Raw genomic sequence first — 21,206 nt, forward strand, 5'->3', positions numbered from 1 at the left:
AAATTAATAAAGGTATTTTAGGAGCTGATTTCCTTAACAAATTTAAATTAGTAATTGATTTGCATAACAAGAAACTGATTGATGGAGTAACTCAACTAAAGGTAACTGGTGAAGTTGCTTCCCTCAGCGAAAACAATAATATCGTTACAGTAAATAGTTCGACGAAATTTCATACTCTACTAAAACAATATCCAGATTTATGCAAACCAAATTTGTTCTTATCAGGAGTAAAACATAATGTTCAACATCACATCGAAACGAATGGTCCACCTGTAAATTCTAAAGCACGACAGCTAGATCCTCAAAGGCTGGCAACAGTAAAGCAAGAGTTCCAATTCATGTTGGATAATAACATAATAAAACCCTCCAGTTCACAATGGGCAAGTCCATTGCATGTGGTTTTGAAAAAAGATGGTACTCTTCGCCCATGTGGAGATTACAGACAGCTAAATGCTAGAACAGTTCCTGATCAATACCCCATTCCTAGGATTGAAGATTTTCATCACATTTTAAAAGATACAAACGTATATTCCAAAATTGTATTCCAAAAAAGTATATTCTTTCGCCTCATCTGTCCATTGAATTTTTCGTTTGTCTTTTTTTCGTGCTCCTTTAAGGTAATCATGAAGGAGAGATTGATTTTTTGATGCATTCCTTAAATATCGATGATAAAAATTAATCATGCCTAAAAATGTTCTGAGTTCGTGAATGGTGGTCGGAAGTTTGTAATTAACAATAGTTTGAACTTTGTCGGGTAACGGTCGTGAGCCTTGAGGAGTAATTAAATAACCCAAGAATTCTATTTCTTCCTTTCCAAAGATAGACTTGGAAACGTTAATACGAAGTCCATAATCATTCAACCTTTCAAACACTAATTTTAAGTGAGTTCTGTGTTGTTCCTCACTAGCAGATGCGATTAAAATATCATCTAGGTAGGGAAAAACAAAATTAAGACCAGAAAGAACCTTATTTACAAATCTTTGAAAAGTTGCTGGTGCATTCCTCAAGCCAAAGCTCATCACATTGAATTCGTACAACCCAAATGGAGTAATAATTGCAGTTTTACATCTGTCTTCTTCGGCTATAGGCACTTGGTAATAGGCTTTAAATAAATCAATTTTGGAATATACGTTTGTATCTTTTAAAATGTGATGAAAATCTTCAATCCTAGTGTCAGTCGTAACCTTTTACAAAAGAAATAACGCAAAATTCTACAAAACTAATTCACCATTTTATTATTCTTTTTCATCCATCGTTCAAAAACCAAAACAAAAAATGATCATATCTATAATATCAAGCTTTTTGCTCGCAACATCAGAAAATGCGTGTTATTACATCACGTGACCCTGACACCTTCCCCCCAGAGTCATATTAGATCCAAAGATCGAATATGGCAAATAATTTAAGGGTCACACTTTACACATAAACAAACTATGTTTCACATTCACCCAAATATTCACTGAATCTTAGGTTTAACTTAACACTAGGTATTTACTTTAATCACCTAATAATAATAATAGGAAAAAATGTTCAGAGTCTTATTTTAGTTTATATTTACAGTCTGGACAATGCATCTGCATTACTAAGTTTCGATCCTTTGATGTGACTTGCCTCAATATCATGGCGTTGAATGGCTAACGCCCATCTCTGCAACCTCGGGCTTTGGGGTGTCGCACTCGTCAGAAATACTAGGGGATTATGATCAGTTAATAAAATAATCTTAGCACCACAGAGTAAGGTTTCAAATCTCTGCAAAGCCCAAATAATAGCATAAGCTTCCCTTTCAATTGTAGACCATTTCTGTTGAGTTGAATTCAGCTTCTGGCTACCGAAAGCTATGGGACGAATATTTCCTTCTTCATCTAACTGACCTAAACAACATCCGACCGCATTTTGATATGCATCCGTATGCAAGTAGTATGGTTTCTCTATGTCTGGGACTTGTAACTCTGCGATCTTACATAGCGACGTCTTCAATTCCTTGAATGCCTTCTCAGCTTCTTCGCTCCAAGTAATCTCATTAGGAACTTTCTTTTTAGTAAGCTCTGTTAGTGGAAGAGCAATCTTTGCGAAGTTTGGAATATACTGCCTGTAAAAGTTGCATAATCCCAAAGCACTTCTCAGTTGTTTTTTGGTTTTGGGTGCCTCTAATTTCTGTATTACTCTTATTCGTTCTTTGTCAGGAGCATGTTTACCTGAACCAATAATATGTCCTAAGTATTTAACCTTTTGTCTAGCAAATTCGCACTTTCTCAAGTTCACGGAGAAATTAAAATATTCCAATCTCTTAAAAACTTCTTCAAGATGAATCAAATGTTCCTCCCACGTATCAGAAAATACTGCTAAATCATCGATATAAGCACAAGTGAAATCAGACATGGACTGAACCACTTTAGACATAGCTCTTTGGTAGGTTGCAGCAGCATTTCTTAATCCAAAGGGTAATACATTCCATTGGTACTGGCCTCGGTGAGTTCGGAATGCTGTGAGGTGTTTGCTGCCGTTCTCCATCGGTATAGCCCAATATCCCTTCAACATATCTAGCACAGTAATGAATTTCTTCTTTCCTACTAAGAAATTCAACTCCATCATATTTTGCATTGGATATGCATCCGGAACGGTAAGAGCATTCAAACTTCTGAAATCAATGCATAACCTGATTGTTCCGTCTTTCTTATGAACACATACTACCGGGTGTGCTATCTCACTTACCACCGGTTCAATCAGTCCTAACGCTAGCAATTCATTGATCTGTGCATCCACTTTCCCCTTTAAGTTTTCTGGTATCTTATACGTTTTTGGTTTCATCGTATCCTCCTCAGCTTTCAGCTTTATCGCATGTTTCCCAACTTTAGCTATCCTTATCTTCCCCGAAACCAACGTTTTGCGTCTATGTAAAAGATCTTTCAATTGATTTTGTTGCATTTTGGGTAAGTAATCCAAATTTAATCCTTTCAATGCTTCATAGCTTTCCACATCTGTAGGAAGAGTTGGTGTTTCGTATATTTCACCAAATTCATCATCAATATCATAGACAACTCCAACTGTTTGAATTCTCGCTTTGTATTCTCTCATTTTGTTAACATGCAATAATCTTAAATTTCCTTCAGGCATTTGCAAATAATACGAATTCGGTTTCACTCTTCTAATTACCTTTACTGGACCTATCCATCTGGCATATAATGAATTGGATGAATCATGCATTAGCACAAGTACTTGATCTCCTGGCGCAAATTCCCGGTATTTTTTCCTTCTATTGTAATATTTGGCATAATTACTTTGTTGCACATCACTTGTTAACCTTGCCTTTTCGGTTGCTATTTCTAATTTTCCTTTTAACTCTTTTAAATATTCCTCCGCTGATCCTTTCATATTCAAAGGTAAAAACATATCTCCGGCCCAAATTGACTTCAATATAGATAACGGGCCTTTCGGTTCTCTCCCGTACATTAGCAGAAAAGGTGGTACTCCTGTAGTTGCATTTGGAACTTCTCGATAAGCCCATAGTACAAATGGTATATGTCGATGCCAATTTCTTCCTACTTCTCTAATAATGTGATGTAGCATATTTTTGAAAGTTTGGTTCCATCTTTCAATCAATCCGTTCCCTTCCGGATGGTATGGCGTTGAAAATCGCGGACAAGCTCCTAAAACCTTCAAAAACTCTTGCGTTAAACTTGCCGTAAAATTTGTCGCATTATCCACCCCGATTACTTCTGGAATTCCTGTCCTACAGAATATTTCGAGCAGTGCTTCACATGTATTCCTTGCCGTTAACGATTTGAGCGGGACTGCTTCAGGCCATCTTGAATGTTGGTCCATCAAACAAAGGATATATTTATGTCCTTGTGCTGATACTGGATCTAGAGGACCAATTAGATCTACGTTCACCACTTGGAATGGAAGTTCAGGACGTGACACAGGTGTTATCGGAATTTTGTCTACTGAACGAACAACTCTTCTACCTTGGCACCCATGACATGAGCTACAATAAGCTTTAATTTCCTTGACCATCCCTGGCCAATAAAAGGAAAATTTAATTCTTTGAATTGTTTTACGAGCTCCTAGATGTGCTCCGAATACTGACTCGTGGGCAATTTCTAGTATTTTACCTTTTCTAATTTCGGGAATTACTAATTGTTGTATTCTATTCCCGTCCAACAGCTCTTCATGGCATAGTATATTATTTTGTATCACATACCCTTCTTTATTTTGCTTCCCCAATTTCCATGCTTCTTGGAGAGTATCGCAACTTTGTTGTTGTATCTTGAATCGTTCGGTTTCATTTCCATTCTTTTTATCACCGCATTCACCTACTGTTGGCTCCTGCTGCTCTTCTCCGTCACTTGCACTCATATATAACTGCTCCTTTCGGGAATCTGATCTTAGCTTCATAGCAGCAGTAAAACTGGGATTGTATACTCTTTTTTGTTCTAATAATGCCTCATAAGTTTCCGCATCCAACAAAATGTCAGCATTTAACCCATTGACGGCTGCTATCATCGTTTTAATTATAGGCGTAATATATCCTTCCGTTACCAAAGCGATTTCCACTTCTTTTAATTCAGCTTTTAGACTTTCGCCAAACGCAGGTTGTAGTATTATATGTCCTTTGTAATCCACTTCCTTACCCACTATATCGTTTTTAAATACACTTATTTGTGCACCAGAATCTACTACAGCTTCGTATTCATTTCCATTATATGAAATTCTAACTTTCTTAAGGGCAGCTATTTTTGGTTGAACGCCTTTACATTTTTTGTTTCCTATCATGACTTCACCGTTAAATCTTGCAGTGACTACTTTGCTTTCGATATTTCCATTTCTGAGTACCTTAACTTCGGATACTTGCCCTTCCGATACTTGAACCTCGGCCACTTTGCCTTCAATGTTTCTTCTCCTCTCTTTATTATCTCGACAAAATCGTGCCAAGTGTCCTACTCGTCCACAATTAAAACATGTGACTGGATTTTGGGAAGAACTCCGCTTATCAATTCTGCCATGGTTGTTATGCTCATGTTTATATCCTTCACCAAATGTATGATATCTTCTACTAACCATGTTTGGTTTTTCCCGGTATAAGTTCCTATATGGTTGAGAAGCAATGAATTTAGTAGTTTGGTTATATTTCCTTGCATTCTCGTACTCATCTAACTTCTCAGCAAGTGTGTCAACTGAGCAAATTCTACTCCACTCATCAATAAAATGATTTTGTATGTCTCCAGGTACTCGTTCTTTTATCTGTTCGACAATGACAAGTTGTTTCAGGCTGTCGAAATCATTAATTTTTAGTCCCGAAACCCATTCGTTAAAATAGTTCGCCAATTCAAATCCAAAATCTCGCCAAGTGCTCTCAGCCGCTTTACAATGTCTCTTAAACTTTATTTTAAATGCTTCTGGGCTCAATTTAAACCTTTTCAATAACATACATTTTACATGTTTATAATCATTTGCTTTTTCTTCAGGCTCCCTTGCAATTAAATTCGCCATTTCTAGAGGCAATAATCCAACAAGATGCGTTACCCAATCTTCTTCTTTTATATGGACTCTTCGTGCTTGTCTTTCAAACAATATTAGATAAAAACTTATATCACCTTCTTTTGGATCAAAAGTACGCATTAATTTTTGCAATCCACCAGGTACATGTTCTCTTGTTTCTTCATTTCGAGAGCTGCTCGTCTCTCCTATAGTACCAGTATGTACCAATGAAGCTTCTATCTTCAACCTCTCCAATTCATATTCCCTTTCTTGCCGCTTTAATTCATCTTCCCTTTCCTGTTCTCGCCGCTTTAATTCACCTTCCCTTTCCTGTTCTCGCCTCTTTAATTCATCTTCCCTTTCCTGTTCTCGCCGCTTTAATTCGTCTTCCCTTTCCTGTTGCTTAATTTCATATTCTTGTCGCCTAATTTCATCTTCTTTTTGTTGGCGCTTTATTTCTTCTCTTCCACTAACTATTCTTTTTAATAATTCCTTCACAAACTCCTCTTCGTACTCCGTACTTGCCAATATAATCTTCTTTAATTCGGTAACTCTCATGTCTTCCGTTGCCGTTTCTCCTAACTCTTCCGCCAAACACTTCAAATCTACTTTTAAAGCTCTTCCTAAAAATGCCATTTTTCACCTACTACTTTCTAAACTGCACCTTCTTGCAAAAAAAATGCCACTTCCTAAACCAATTTCAAGACAATCTAAATAACTCACTATCTTCCATCAAACAACTTGAAATTCATAGAACAAACAACTACCAATCTTTTATTTCGAAATCCATTGGGGTCTCCCCGCACATTTGTCAGTCGTAACCTTTTACAAAAGAAATAACGCAAAATTCTACAAAACTAATTCACCATTTTATTATTCTTTTTCATCCATCGTTCAAAAACCAAAACAAAAAATGATCATATCTATAATATCAAGCTTTTTGCTCGCAACATCAGAAAATGCGTGTTATTACATCACGTGACCCTGACACCTAGGAATGGGGTATTGATCAGGAACTGTTCTAGCATTTAGCTGTCTGTAATCTCCACATGGGCGAAGAGTACCATCTTTTTTCAAAACCACATGCAATGGACTTGCCCATTGTGAACTGGAGGGTTTTATTATGTTATTATCCAACATGAATTGGAACTCTTGCTTTACTGTTGCCAGCCTTTGAGGATCTAGCTGTCGTGCTTTAGAATTTACAGGTGGACCATTCGTTTCGATGTGATGTTGAACATTATGTTTTACTCCTGATAAGAACAAATTTGGTTTGCATAAATCTGGATATTGTTTTAGTAGAGTATGAAATTTCGTCGAACTATTTACTGTAACGATATTATTGTTTTCGCTGAGGGAAGCAACTTCACCAGTTACCTTTAGTTGAGTTACTCCATCAATCAGTTTCTTGTTATGCAAATCAATTACTAATTTAAATTTGTTAAGGAAATCAGCTCCTAAAATACCTTTATTAATTTTGGCTACTATAAAAGGAAATTGAAATTCTCGCCTAAGTCCTAAATCAAGGGATAACATCTTTATACCATATGTTTCAATTTCGGTACCATTTGCTGCATACAATTTGTAATCCATGGATTGTTTATCTTTAGTTGAAGCGGGTAAAATGCTAACATCTGCCCCACTGTCCACTAAGAAACGCACTTTCGATTTTTTATCTCTTATAAATAAGCGAAATTGGCGACAATCAGGAATATTATTAACAGGAGAGCTTGTCGCATTCTCTACTGCACATCGGCGTTTCCCTGATTGGATGACCTATCAGTTGACCAACTACACGGCTGAGTACACTTATCCTTATGGCATTTGTTACCAAAACGAAAATGATAGAAGCAGTATTTCCCTCTAGGATTAAATTTTCCCTTAGAAGTACTTCGAGGTCGTCTGCGGCACTGAGAATCGTTCCTTAAACGTGGTCTCGATATATGATCAATAGTCATTTCAGCAATTCGCTGTTCAAGGGATTGGATTTTCATTAATAGTTCTTTATTCGAGAAATTATCAGCTGCTGATACGCCAAAAATCTCATTAGAAGGTGTCATATCTGAAATCTTGTCAGCCATGATCGCCAATTTGGGTAATTCTTCGTCACTAACAAGTATTATATTACGCATAGAATCTGGCAGTTTTTCTAACCATAATGTTTTGATTAAATTTTCGGACACATCAGATGTTGCGACAGATTTTAGTTTTTGTAACAATTGGCTTGGCTTTAGATTACCTAGTTCAATTCCAGTTATAAGTTTTTTTATTCGAGTACTTTCACTTTCTTTAAATAAATCTAGAAGCCTTGTTTTGGATTCTGAATATTTCGTGTCGGAATTGCTTGTTACAATATCCCAAATATTTTCAACATATTTCGGTTCTAACTGCGATGCTAAATAGTTAAATTTGGTTTCCTCAGAAAGAATTCCACTAATTTTAAACTGGGCTTCCACTTGGAAAAACCAAATTTCAGGACGATCAATCCAAAACGGCGGAATTTTTACACTTACTTTGCATAGTTCATTTGTAGAATCTTTAACAACTTTCTCGTCATCAGGCATACTTATTTCTATAATCCGGGTCACCAGCCTGTCTTGCTCCCAATATACATTCCTATATAACTGAAAAGAGGAGGAGAGGGAAGGGAGAAGGGCTAAAGGCATGAAACCGGTCTCTTCCCAGATGGCGTATTCGAGTGTTGCGATCGCGAATTCTCACAAATACTTTTAAAATTTCCCCGATGCATTAGTTTGTAACTATGTTCATTGAAGTTTTCAATTCAATATATTTTTCTAACTTAAAAGTATTTAATCTATTTTAAAATAAGGACAGAAAACGTACTTTCTTCTCCTATGACTCTAAACACGTTCATTGTGAAAGCAGGTGAAGAATTGCCACAGACAGTTGTTATTGTTAATTTACGTCACACTAGAGTTGCACAATGGGGTATTGGCGACGGTCTGGGAAACATCCCGGAGGATGATCCGAAGACATGCCATCACAATTTTGATCCTCTGCGGAGGGGATGGCACCCCCGCTTCGGTAGCCCGACGACCTGCGCGCGACGTCGAGCACTTTACGGTAGCACAGTTTAACGAGGACCAATATCGCACACCGTTGGGCCATAGATAGAGAGTTCTGCTTTACGCCACCTGTAGCCCATTTCGATCGACAATCTTTTCCCCACTAAACGCTAACGCTGTCTCCAATTTCATCTCTTTTCTTCCATGAAAGCTACAAGCACATTTATACTACTACTACTTTTGTATTTGTTTATCTTTATATTTAAAAATTGCGCCGAATTTGTATTACCAGAGACTACAATAGGGATATTCACCTTTATATCTGTGATGGTTACTTATTTATTTAAAAAGAATGTGTTGCTTTGAGGTATTGCATATTTTAATATTTGCTATATTGTTTTTGAGGCCATTAATTTATTTCGATTGATTTAAATTGGGGGAAGGGTTACTATTATATGTCAGTATTTTGCTTATTAGCAATATGATTTGCAGTTTTGCTTATAAATAGATCATAAGTAGATAAAAATTTTAGTAGTTATCTTAATTCTTTAGTGGTAGCGAACTTTTATCGTGGCAAAGTCAATAATATATCCAACGAAATGTTAGGAGATATTTCGACATCAGTACATATTTATCGGGTTATTTGTGACTATCCATTTTCTATAACTAGAGCTTGCCTTAAGATTATTTTGATTATATTTTACTAAACACTAAAAGTAAAGACAATAGATTGTACACTATAAATTACTTTGTAATTACGTTACTATGATATATTTTTTGAGATCTCTATCATATCAAATCCTGCTTCAAAATAATTGCCAATTTCTGGTGACTTGCAGGCTATGGCCTGTGAGAAACATTACAGAAGGGGACCAGTTCAAAGAGTATAACATGTAGCTATCCCCAAACAAATTTCTACATATATTTTTTTAATTTTTGCAAATTTGAAATCCTTCTGTCTTCTAGACAATTGTAGTTGGTGCAAACAAGTGCTGACATGAAAATGTCCCTTATTTACCATTGTGATGCATTTAATGAGGTAAGTCTTAAAGTGTAGAATAAAGGAAATCCTGCATTCTAATTTTTAAATGTATCTATTTAAACATATATTTTTCTTTAAGTAGAAAAGTGAATTTAATATTATAAAAAAAGCTATAAAGACAAGGCTTTTGGATTTTTTAGACTGTGAAGACAAAACTAGCCATTTTTAGTGTTTATTGTTCATCCCTGAACTTTTACTTATTGTTTTATGGTTTTCCTGTATATTTTCATAATGTAATAGTCAGGGTTGGCAAGTTTTTGACACATGACGGTTTTTACCGTCATGTCAAAAAGCCCTCTGTCAAAACCCATAGTTTTGGTAAAATAATTTTGAGTATTTGGTAAAATAATTTTGAGTATTTGGTAAAATAATTTATAAGTATTTGGTAAAATAATTTTTAATCTTCTCGAATTTTGGACTCATTCATACTGAACTTAGAAATCGACTGGGCAATGAAAAATGCGCAAAATTAGTCACTTGCTATCGTATGCTTTGGCACAGTGACAGTAATTTTGTTTGTAATTAAGTTTTGTTTAATGTGCTTTTTCAACTGAATAAAAGTTTTTAACTTGACAAAATAGCAGTAATTCTTGATCTAGAGTTTGTTAGTAGTTACAAGTTTTGTTTAGCTTATTTCTATATTTAAGAAATGCCAAATTTTAAATTCTTTTTAGTTCTTGAATTTATCATTAGTTCCAAGCTTTTTTGTTTGTTTGTTTATTTCTAACAATTAGGAAGTGCAAAATTTTGAATCCTTTGCAAATCAAGCTATTATGATAAAAGTAAGTAAGTAAGTCAATAGTGAAAAAATAAAAAAATAATCAATAAAAAAAGTAAGTCAATAAGTATATTACAATATTTCTGTATGAATGTATATCCTTCTATAAGAATACATGTATATAGTTGCAAAATCAATTGCAATCATTTACAACATTCATTTATAAAGGCAATTATGTGAAAATAATATATTATCCGCTATATGCCATAAATTAAAGAAAACAGTAGGTTTTTGACAGTTTTTACCACTGTCATGTCAAAAACCAGTGTTTGACGGCAAAAACCTAACCCTAAATAATTCATAATGCTTGCTAAGTAATGCTTAGTTTGGATTGACTGATTATTTCTCTAATATTTTCCTTTTCAGATGCTAATTTGGAACTCTATCACAAATCTTATGTTTCCTAGCATCAAGGAATCATGTTAATTGGAATTACAATATTTAGTCACTAGTTTTCTGTCCAGTTAATAAAAGGTATCATTATTTTGTACATATTTTGATTGATTCATTTTCATGTATATGTGCATAATCACCACTCATTCTAACCTGCGGGCAGAATATACACAGGTAACCTCTCCGGAGCGACCACTCTCCATTCCGCAATAAAATGGTCTAAGATGGAGATTGATCATTCTTAGAGGTCACCTCTTCTAACTGCCATTGAAGGTGCATGATTTTTTGCAAAAAATTTTAATTTTGCTCGGTGCGGAATTGTCACTTCTGTTGGCGACAGGAAAAAATGGATCCATAAATAATAAAATTTTGTGTTTATAAAATGAACCCAACCAAGATCGCTGGCAGCGGAGTGCAAGAGGTGCACACTGGCTTTTTTTAAAAACAATTAAAGAGATACAGAAAAACAATTTTGCTGTAAAATTTTTTTATTAAAAATATTTTTATTCAAAAGCAAATAATTAAGTAATTGTTGATACATAACAGTTAAGAAATTGTTTAATCAAACAAGAATTGTAATCGTTTTATTTGCTGTCCAAATCTGTTTATAACTTTTTCAATGAAATCTGAGTCATCTTTGATTCTTTTCTTATGCAATTGAGCATGCAAAAGCTTGGCAGATATCTAAGCTATATTTTTAAATTTCATTTAATAAAATATAAATAATATTATATTTTCTATTAGTTATTTAGTTTAACAAAGGTGTATAACACAAACTGACTTCTCACAACTGTAAAACTTCATCAACACAATAAATACCAATGTTAGGCTTGCACAAACACGTTAGTATACGAAACTACTGTTTGTAGTTATTTGGGTTTCAAAGTCAGTAGCTATGCCAGCGCCATCAGTACAGTTTCTTGTGCCAAAATTTGTAAGTACAAGAAATTCGTTCTTTTTTTAAAAACATCTTGTTAGCAATGAAGAAATGTATCTTGAAAAAAATTAACAAATGAAAGTATATGTAATAACAAAACAAAATGTAATAACAGAATATTTTAAATTTTTTTTTTTGGGGGGGGGGGGTGCTGAATAATATAAAAGTGGGTTTAAATTTAACCCCCTTTTATATTATTCTGCCGGCGCCCTTGAACCCAACTGATATAAGTTATGTGTAAAAAAAATTAACCAATTATTATAAAGCTATTTTAAGTAAATAAGCAGTTACGTTTTTGTTTTAGTTTGCATTTAATTTTGTATTATTAAAATTAGTTAGCTTTAAAAGAGAAGACAAGGTTTGTTTGTTTGTTTGAGCTGCTTGTTTGTTCTAGAATTTCGTTTTTTTCTAATTTAACTTTCAAATCTGAAATTAAATCATTGATAGTATCATCTTTAGTGCACTCTGACTGGAACATAAGGTTATATCGTCAAAAAGAGGATCTCACACAAATATTTTGAATACATTTTAATCTACTTATTTGTTTTGTTAAATTTTTTGTTTCGAATTTTTTTTCGTGTTTCCTTATCTGGCCTTTTCCTCATTTGGTACAGATGTTTGCCTGGCCACTTAGAGAGGTTTTAATAGTCTCTTCTAAAGGTTTTCTTCAATGCAAAGTCTGTGGGGAAATTCTATGAAAATAAATTAAATAAAATAATTTTTGTTTTAATCAATGATGTATATATCCATGTTATCACAAACCTTTTGCTCTCTAGCCTGGAAAATGCTGAATTCATAAAAATCAGTTGTATTTTTTAACAAAATATCAGGAACAGATATTTTGGAAATGTTATAGCAATCAGAATGTATGGAAATTTGACAGTTTATTGTCACGCCAGTATTATGGGTTATTGAAGTAATCTTACCTGTATTTATTAATTTTTCCATAGTAATTCAAGACCACTACACAATCCCCGAAAAAAAAAATTATGAATAGAGGCAGAGAAAAAAAGCCAGGAAATTTACTTTCAGCTGAGTGGAATAAATGTATTCATACTTATATTAAATATATAGCTGTGAATCCACATAATTAAGTAAGAAACTTCTGAATAAGTCACCATATACAACTGAAAAATCCAGTGTTACATTTGAACAGTTATGAATTTTTTTTTTTTAATATTTCGCTCATGCTTTGTGTTTTGGCATATTAAAATATGTTGTAAAACAAAATGTTATATCTTATTATTCAGCTTTTTTTTTTATCTTTATTAAATAAAATAATTTCAAAATATACAAGAGTAAATTTTATAATTGTATGAAAACAATACTTTTTTTTTCCATTTAAGAACATCCAAACGTAAATGATATATAATAGATAAAATAAAATAATGAGTAGATAAAATAATGCCCCACACCTAGCATATCTGAAAACTACTAAAAATTTATTTCAAAATCTGTATCTTCAAATTGACTGTAAGAAGGTAATTAATCCAAGAATTATGACCATGAGTAAAATGACTATATAGCTGGAATGATTTCTTACCTCAGAACTTCAACAGAAAAATTTAAGCAAATAATTGTTAGAGGTTTGAAATTTTCTGTTTCCCTTATGAGATCTAGTGACATGCTTTAAGATTCCTACCTGTGGAGGGAATATTTTCTTCCATTTAAAGCCTAAGAATCTTACTAAACCTTTACTTTAAAGCCTTTTTACCTTTAACAATTCATCAATTTAAATTTAAAATAACACTCATGTGAGTTTCCATCTCCTTTTTTAAATTCTCATTCTCCTGAGGGGAATTTACCCTTTGATCCCCTTCCAAATAATTATAGTTTTTTCAGGGTGCATAGCGTTTTGAAAAAGTGCTTAGAGGTGCTTATTTTCGTTTTTTAAAGCCCTTAAAGGTGCTTTCTTCCATGAGTGTTTTTAAAAGGTGCTTAATTTTCCTTTTTCCGAAATGTGATATTTTTCTTTACCATGTTGATTTTCGCCACAAATTATGCAAAAAGACATTGTTGTATTCAACGTTTTCTCAATTTATTCAACCCCAATCTATTTCGGTGTACCGTCGGTCTGTAGTGTATGAAAACACCATTCGTTTTGCATGTTTGATGAAATACTTGCTGGTCCGCACTTACGTATACTGAGCTGGATTCAGTGATAAGGTTTTTTGTCTCTCGTATGCATCTGTGCTGTATTTTGCAAGAGATTCTCAATTTCAGACTTCATTTTCCGCCCTCTGTAATACAATCGAAAAATCTCTCAAATTTTGTTGATTACGGGAACCAACTAGACATTGGAAATTTTTTTTCTCTCTCTATTAGCGATAAAAAAATTCATTTCTCTGGTTCATTTCATCATTAGTGACACGACATTGTCTTCGTCACTGGCAAGCAAATAAAACCACCAAGTATCAAAAACTTGCCAACCCTGTCTAATTATGATATTTTTTCAAAGTGCTTATTTTTTGTTTGCCTTTGTAGTTCATTGTTAGCATAAGAAGAATTTGAGGTTTAAGATCTAAAAAAAGACCTTAATTTTTTGCTATTTCAATTACCTTCGATCTTTGTAGATCCACTGTGAGTATTTGTCTTACTAGTTAGTGAAGTAGTAGAACGCAGCGTAATAGTCAGTGCTGTGGTTCAATCATTTCATAAAAAGTATTGCTGCAGAAAATTTCAGAGGATCTTCACTTCGACCCCCAAAGCTAGAATAAAATTTTTGAACCAGAATTAATATCTAGAAAAAAATGTCTAAAGAATAAAATTTGTTATGTGGAAATAAAGAAACTTAGTTTTGCATAAAGAACATACACTGGAAACTTGAACAAAATCAAATATCTAACCCTGTCTGACTCTTTAAAAAAAAAACTGAATATTTATACTGATTTTGTGTTTTTTGTATTTATAATATATATATATATATATATTTTATTCTTCCACAGGAATCTGAGATTTAAGATGAGAAACCTTTCTTATGATTCTAACAAATCATCAACTTATGCCTGCAAACCATGTAGCTGGTAGCTAAAACATGTACTCATAGTTCTTCGTTTATCATATGTTTCTACTCTGTTTCATCATGAATGAAATAAAACGATTAGAAAGAGAAAAAAATAAAGCTGTCGCACAAGGGAAATGGAAAGAGGCTGGCGAGTATAGCAACTGCATTGGCACTACTCTTTTTGATGAGGGTAGTTTTGAAGAAGCTCTTAGAAGCCACCAGGAAGAACTTGAATTTAACAAAATGATTCAAGATGCTTTGGGCATGGCAGTTGCCCACAGAAAAATAGGCGAGTGTTACGCTGCACTCAGCAATTTTAAAAAAGCTTTACATCATGTGAATTTTTTTCTAAATCTGAGTAAATCTATCAAATCAGTTGTAGAAGAACAGCGAGCGTGGGCTACATTAGGAAGAACATATTATATGAAGTATAAAAATGAAACTGATCCAGAAATTGTTAAAAAAACACGTGATCTTTCAGAAAAAGCATATATGTGTGCTCTAAAATTGTTGGAAAAAACTAGATCTGAACTTACTGCCCAAGAGTTTGCACAAGCAAAGTCACGGATTCTATTGAATGTTGGTCTTTTATTTGAAGAGCATAATTTGACTAAATGTGCTGAGCATATTCGTCTTGCCATTTATTTGGCTTCTAAATATGATTTATATGAAGACCTCAACAGATGCCAGTATACTCTTGGTGATGTTTATCGTAAACATGAGCAATATAGTCAGTCATTAAAGCTTCTTGATGGGGCAATTGAAACAGCGGAAAGACTTCATAACAAAACTCTATTATGCGATGCTCTCGTTTTAAAAGCTAACATATTGTTATCTTTGCATGATTTTGAGGGTGGAAAACAGTGTTATAAAAAAGCTTATAAAATATGTTATCCTAGCAAGGTTGAACATGAAAAAGTAGAGAGATGGTTAAAAACTTGTACAGGTTTATGTATCACCTTAAAAGAACTTGAAGATTCTGATGAGTGCCGTGAAAGAAAACAGTTATTTGAAAAGATAGCTGATGGCTTATCTAGTTTGGAGTGTCACAAGCAAGCTCTACATTATTATCAAAAAACCCTAAAATGTCTGGAAGAGTTGAACTGTGCTGAAATTGAAAAAGCTCCTATATATTTTTCAATCGCTGAAACATATTATGATTTAGAGGAAAATGACAGGGCTATTGAATATTTTAATATGGACCTTCAGTGTAATGAAAATAAGCCTCACGAGCAAGTTAAAACATTATGGAAAATGGCTGAATTATATGAAGAGAAACAAGAAATATCTAATTGTGAAAAGTTATTAGTCAAGGCAGCATCTTTAGTTGAAGCTGCTGGTATTGATAGACTTTTTCTCAAAGCATTAGAAAGACTAGCATATTTTTATGAAAAAAATTCAATGTTGGAGAAATTAGAAGACATAAAAGTTAAATTGCAGAACCCAAAATATGATGATCTCTCAAGTGACGAAGAACATGAAACAGATGCTTCTGAAAATCCATTTGACAATGTGATTATTAGTGAATCAGAAAAAGAGGAGGAAGAAACAAAGAGTAAACTCTATTCACGACGTCAAAGACAGCGTAAAAAACTGACAAACAAAAGAAATGAGAAGGGAGAGACTCCTTTACATAAAGCATGCATTGAGGGAGACCTAACATATGCTAAAATGCTTCTTGAAAGTGGAGTAAATGTGAACGCAACAGATAATGGTGGCTGGACTCCTTTACATGAAGCTTGTAATTATGGCCACTATGCAGTTGTTGAATATCTCTTGGAAAAAAGAGCCAGTATTAATCCTAGAAGTGGAACGGAATGTGGTGGCATAACACCATTACATGATGCCTGTCGTAATGGTCACCTAAATGTAGTACAGTTGCTGTTGTCTAGGGGTGCATGCCCAACGATATTAAGTGATGATGGCAGGTCAGCCTTAGATCTCCTTTTAGAGTGGAAGCGTAATGATGCACATTTGGATACAGTTTCTTTGAAACAGTGTGAAAGTATTGAGGAACAACTGAAAAGTAAAATGAAACAAGCTGGGCAAGATGTAAAAATCAAAGATGCATATTCTTGTGAAAAATCTGATGTAATTCCAGATTTTTCTGGTTTACCAGCCAGTCAGCATTCTAGGTTGTCAGATAAGCAATCTCAGTCTCCTAGTACAAGTTCTGAGGATGATTTATCTGATGAGGATGAGAAAATTTGTGACCCACCATCTCCTAGAAAAAGTAAAACCTTAAAAAGAGCCTATGAATCAAGTGACCCTCAGGAGGGAGCTTCTGAATATAAAAGTGTGATTTCTAGTTTACGTAGAAGTGCAGTAACTATGTCCAAAAAAATTCTGCCTGAAGCGAAAACTATAGTTCATCCTGCTCTAGTAAATGAAGAGGATATTGTAGACGAGTGGTTAATTGACGACACTAGTAATCAGCCAAAGGCTAAAAAGAGAAAAACGTCTAATTTAAATGTTTCAAAAAGTAAATCTGTCACTCACTATTCAAAAACTAAGGATAATCTATCAAATGATTTAATTTCTGATTTTGGAGATTTTCCAATGGAAGATTTCTCTATTAAGCAACAATCTGAACATAGAGAGCAAAAAGTTGCCCAACATGAGACTTTACATAACAATTCAGATAGAAATTTAAATGGGAATTCTAATCTTCCATTTAATTTGAGAGTAAAAATATGTGATAAACTAATATTTGTACCCATTTTAGAGGAAAATACATGTGTTCGAGATTTAGCTGAGCAGGCAGCACAACGATATCATGATATATTTGCAAATGAACCTGTTTTGAGATTAACAAAGTTAGGAGCATTGCTTGGTGATTCAGACATAGTAAAAAATCTCTTTGTTAATAATGAAGAAGTAACAGCCTTTGTAGAGTCTTGGGTTGAGCAGTCTATGGAAGAGAGTTATGTACAGGTATGCAAAAAACACAAATCAGTTCCCCTGAATGATATCACAAAAGAGCTTTCCAAATGTGATAAAGAAATTAAACTTCCCAATTGTTTGATACCTCCTTTACATATTAATTTGTTATTTTCTGCTATATCCCACTCTTCTAAATTACAATGTTTAAATGTAAGTAGAGTTATGCTAACAGATTCAGGCTTTGATCATCTAATCTCTTGTTTTCCATCATTTGTAAATCTTATAATATTGAAAATCAACTGCTGTTGCTTAACCTTCGAATCTGTGAAAAAAATGTCTAGTTATCTTACTCAAGAAAAAGAATATTCTAAGAAACTTCCTAAATTGGAAATTTTGGATTTAGGAAATAATTTGCTTTCTTCAAAGTGTAGCGATTATTTAGTTTCTATATTACGATTGCCATCTTTAACAACAATTTGTCTGAATTCCTGCAATCTGGATTCCCACTTATTTGAAAATTCAAAAGTGTGTGCATCATTAAAAACTTGTGAAAAACTAGAAGAGCTGAATATTTCTGGCAACAATTTAGGCTATGAGGGAGTGGCTAAAATTTTCTCTTGCTTACCTATGAAGAATTTGAAAAAGCTTAATCTTTCTCATACGTCCGGTGAACCTGTAAAAATGGGATTGCAGATAAGTAAATTTCTGTGTTGTGAATTTTGTTCTTTGAAAGAACTCATTTTAGAAGGATGCCATTTAAGAGATACTGATTTAAGCATGCTTTCAAAATATTTACATTGTCCTGACTTACAGCTTTTAAATATTTCCCTAAATCCAAGTTTATCAGCAAAAGCCATTTGTATTTTTCTAAAAAGTGGTTTTTTCAAAAATAATCAGTTAGTTGATGTAATAATAACTGGTACCTGCCGATGGGATATTAAAAATGTTGCAATACTTTCTGATGTTCTGAAATTGAAAACTTTAAAACACATATCCCTCGATTCTATTCCAGAATCTTCACAACAAGATTTGTTTAAAGTATGGGGAGAAATTCACTGTGATGAAGCTGTGTGTCTTAGTTTACCTTCCTTGTTCTGTGAGTTAAAATTAAAGTAATTTAATACTATTGTAATCTGTAAATAGTCTTTGCTCATTTAAACTTGCAGTTGTGTTTCATATGCAAAACAGTAAAGAAAAAGCTACTATATTTTGCTACTAATATTTTTTTTTGATAAGTATTCTAAAATCTATTTCAGGATTAGCAAACTTTTGATAATTAGAAAAACTATAAAAAACCTCAAATATTTTTCTCTTATGTAAAAGTGTAAACATTATTTTTGATATTTTAAATAGCACACTATTTAAGGTTAACTTGTAACTAAAACAGTTACATAGTTGCATGCTTTACTCAAATTTGCCCCTTAGCTTATCCACATAATTCTTTAAATAATAATAATCAAAATCTGTCAGTAGTTTACTTCCTAGAAACTTGTTATAAACATTTTTTTTTTTTTTGAGATAAGTATTCTATTTCAGGATTAGCAAACTTTTGATAATTAGAAAAACCTCAAATATTTTTCTCTTATGTAAAAGTGTAAACATTATTTTTGATATTTTAAATAGCACACTGTTTAAGGTTAACAATTAAATGCTAATTTTCTTATATTTAAATAAATGAGATAAAAGTTATTATTACAAAAATATTTCAAATTCTTTAATATTTGTTGATATAGCATTGTAATTATTAAATTACTCATACACATTAATTTACATTAACAGGTAAGCTGCAGACAAAGTAAAAATCCAATATTTTTTCCTAAAACTTCGTTCTTGAAATAATTTTGTTTAGAAGAAGGTAATTTTTCATTTGAACGAATAAAAAAATAAATAAAATAGCTCAATTAATTTGAAAGTGCAGCAATTTTATTTTAGCACATTTATACTAATTTGATATTTTTTAATAAAGCTGGTACATTTTACTGCTTGGACAAAAAAAATTTTCTTTATTGCAATTTATTTATTTATTTTTATTTATGAGAAATTGTGTTATGTTGAATGTACATAGTCTATGCACTTTATTTAATACAGATTGTGCAAACTAAAATATTAACTTATTATGGAAATATATTTTTTGTGTGGATATTTTATAAAGATATATCTTGTGTAAATGTTAGCTTTATCATTTTATTGCATTTATTATTTTATTTGCATTTTTAGATAAACAAAACATAACAGCTATTATAAGCAAATATCTTTTATTTTTTTAAATATTATTTCCTTCATTCAGCCCCAATTGTTTTCTTTTTGTCTGCCCTTTCTTACCTATTTTGATCCTGACTTTTCACTATAGGGTATGAAGTAATTATGAAGCTTTCTATTTAATTATTATTTCTGAAGATATATGGAATCTAATTTAAATAGTTTATATTATCCAACTATTAAACAAAAAGGTTTCTAAAATCTAAAAATTGAATCTTTCCATGCGAGTATTAAATATGTAAATTTTGCAATGTTTAAAGTTTTTTAATTCATAAATAATATGGAAATTAAATATAGTCACTTGTTCACTTACTCTTACTTACTTTCTTCATCAAAAGGAAATTATTCCTTCAGCAGATACAGAATTTTTGAAACAGTTTTAATAGTATGTGTATATCTGTTTTTAAAACATTAACCAAAAGATTTAATAGCAGATCAAAGATGTGCTATAAACCAGTGTTCAAATTGTAACTATAAACCATAAATGCGAAGATCATTTTGCATAGTTGAGAAATTTGAATGTACCAGTTCAAAAGTTGGTAATGCAACATACATTTTTTACTGAGATGTGGACAAAATACGTGCAGTTGTGTGTATAACTCATTATGTATTTGTCTTCATACTTATAAATCTTTAACACAAGTAGTTTCCTATACTGCCGTGCAATTGAAAAATCAATTGCACGAAAAAATTCAAAATTGAGATTTGTCAAAATTGTATGGCACGCTACTTATTGCAAAAAAAAAAAAAAAAAACAAGTTTCGAAAATAAATTTATTAGTTTTTTGAAATTCTATTTTAACGTTCAAAGTGTAAGCAATAGAACCAATATAGTTGCCCAAAGCACTTAAGTTTTTTTTTGAATTGCATGGCAGTATATATATATATATGTATGCCAATAGTTGTAAAATAAATAAATTGTTGAGCACAATGTGAAACTTTTGTTTTGTTGTATAAATTTTTTGAATGTTTAGTTCAAATCAATGTTACATTTATTTTCTTTTACTGTTCAATAAATAAGAAAGGATATTTCACTATAATTATTTATTTGTACCTAATATTATATTTCTGAATGTTTAAAATCTGCCCTGAAACAGAATTCTATGTGTTTTTAAAAATCCTACAGCTGCTGTTTTAATCTATTACACATTCGTATAATTTTTCTTTTGAAAACAAAACACAGAGAAAACTCTTTACAGTCTTTTCTTAAGTCAAATAATGAAATGAATTCCTCATTTTGCTGACTTCACATAGATTCACACAAATATAGGCCTAGTAGTTGTCCAAAAAGAAAACCAGAAAATCATTTTACATTTTTTAGTACACGAGCCAAACTACTTGTTAAAAAAGAAATCAACTATAAAAATATATTTATAGTCTTCCTTTTAGAAACATTTAATTGATACT

The 21,206-nt window shown here is 32.5% G+C and overlaps 2 protein-coding genes across 4 annotated transcripts in view; one reads left to right on the forward strand and one right to left on the reverse strand.

The window, feature by feature from the left end:
• Nucleotides 1–20,833, forward strand: part of LOC107451565 (tonsoku-like protein) — a 52,224-nt gene extending 31,391 nt beyond the window's left edge. The window contains exons 1-4 of one of the 3 annotated variants that reach the window (XM_087167934.1): nt 8,786–8,871; nt 9,471–9,543; nt 10,691–10,798; nt 14,600–20,833. In XM_087167934.1, the coding sequence (XP_087024060.1) occupies nt 14,716–18,657 (3,942 nt within the window). In that variant the 5' untranslated portion in view covers nt 8,786–8,871; nt 9,471–9,543; nt 10,691–10,798; nt 14,600–14,715 and the 3' untranslated portion in view covers nt 18,658–20,833. Of the gene's footprint in view, nt 1–8,733; nt 8,872–9,470; nt 9,544–10,690; nt 10,799–14,599 lie in introns of those variants that run through there. The other 2 variants (XM_087167935.1, XM_087167936.1) reach the window with 2 other exon arrangements.
• On the reverse strand, nt 7,221–8,042 carry LOC147807190 (uncharacterized). The gene has a single exon (XM_087168815.1). The coding sequence runs from the start codon at nt 8,040–8,042 to the stop codon at nt 7,221–7,223; it is 822 nt and encodes a 273-aa protein (XP_087024941.1).
• Nucleotides 20,834–21,206: the final 373 nt, after the last annotated feature.

This window comes from Parasteatoda tepidariorum, chromosome 7 (assembly GCF_982258835.1).
Source record: "Parasteatoda tepidariorum strain Cologne lab strain chromosome 7, Ptep-v5.0, whole genome shotgun sequence".
Lineage (NCBI taxonomy): Eukaryota > Metazoa > Arthropoda > Arachnida > Araneae > Theridiidae > Parasteatoda > Parasteatoda tepidariorum.

Coding starts and splice junctions, on each gene's coding strand:
- LOC147807190 (XM_087168815.1), bottom strand. CDS start 8,042: ATGCCTGATGACGAGAAAGTTGTTAAAGATTCTACAAATGAACTATGC.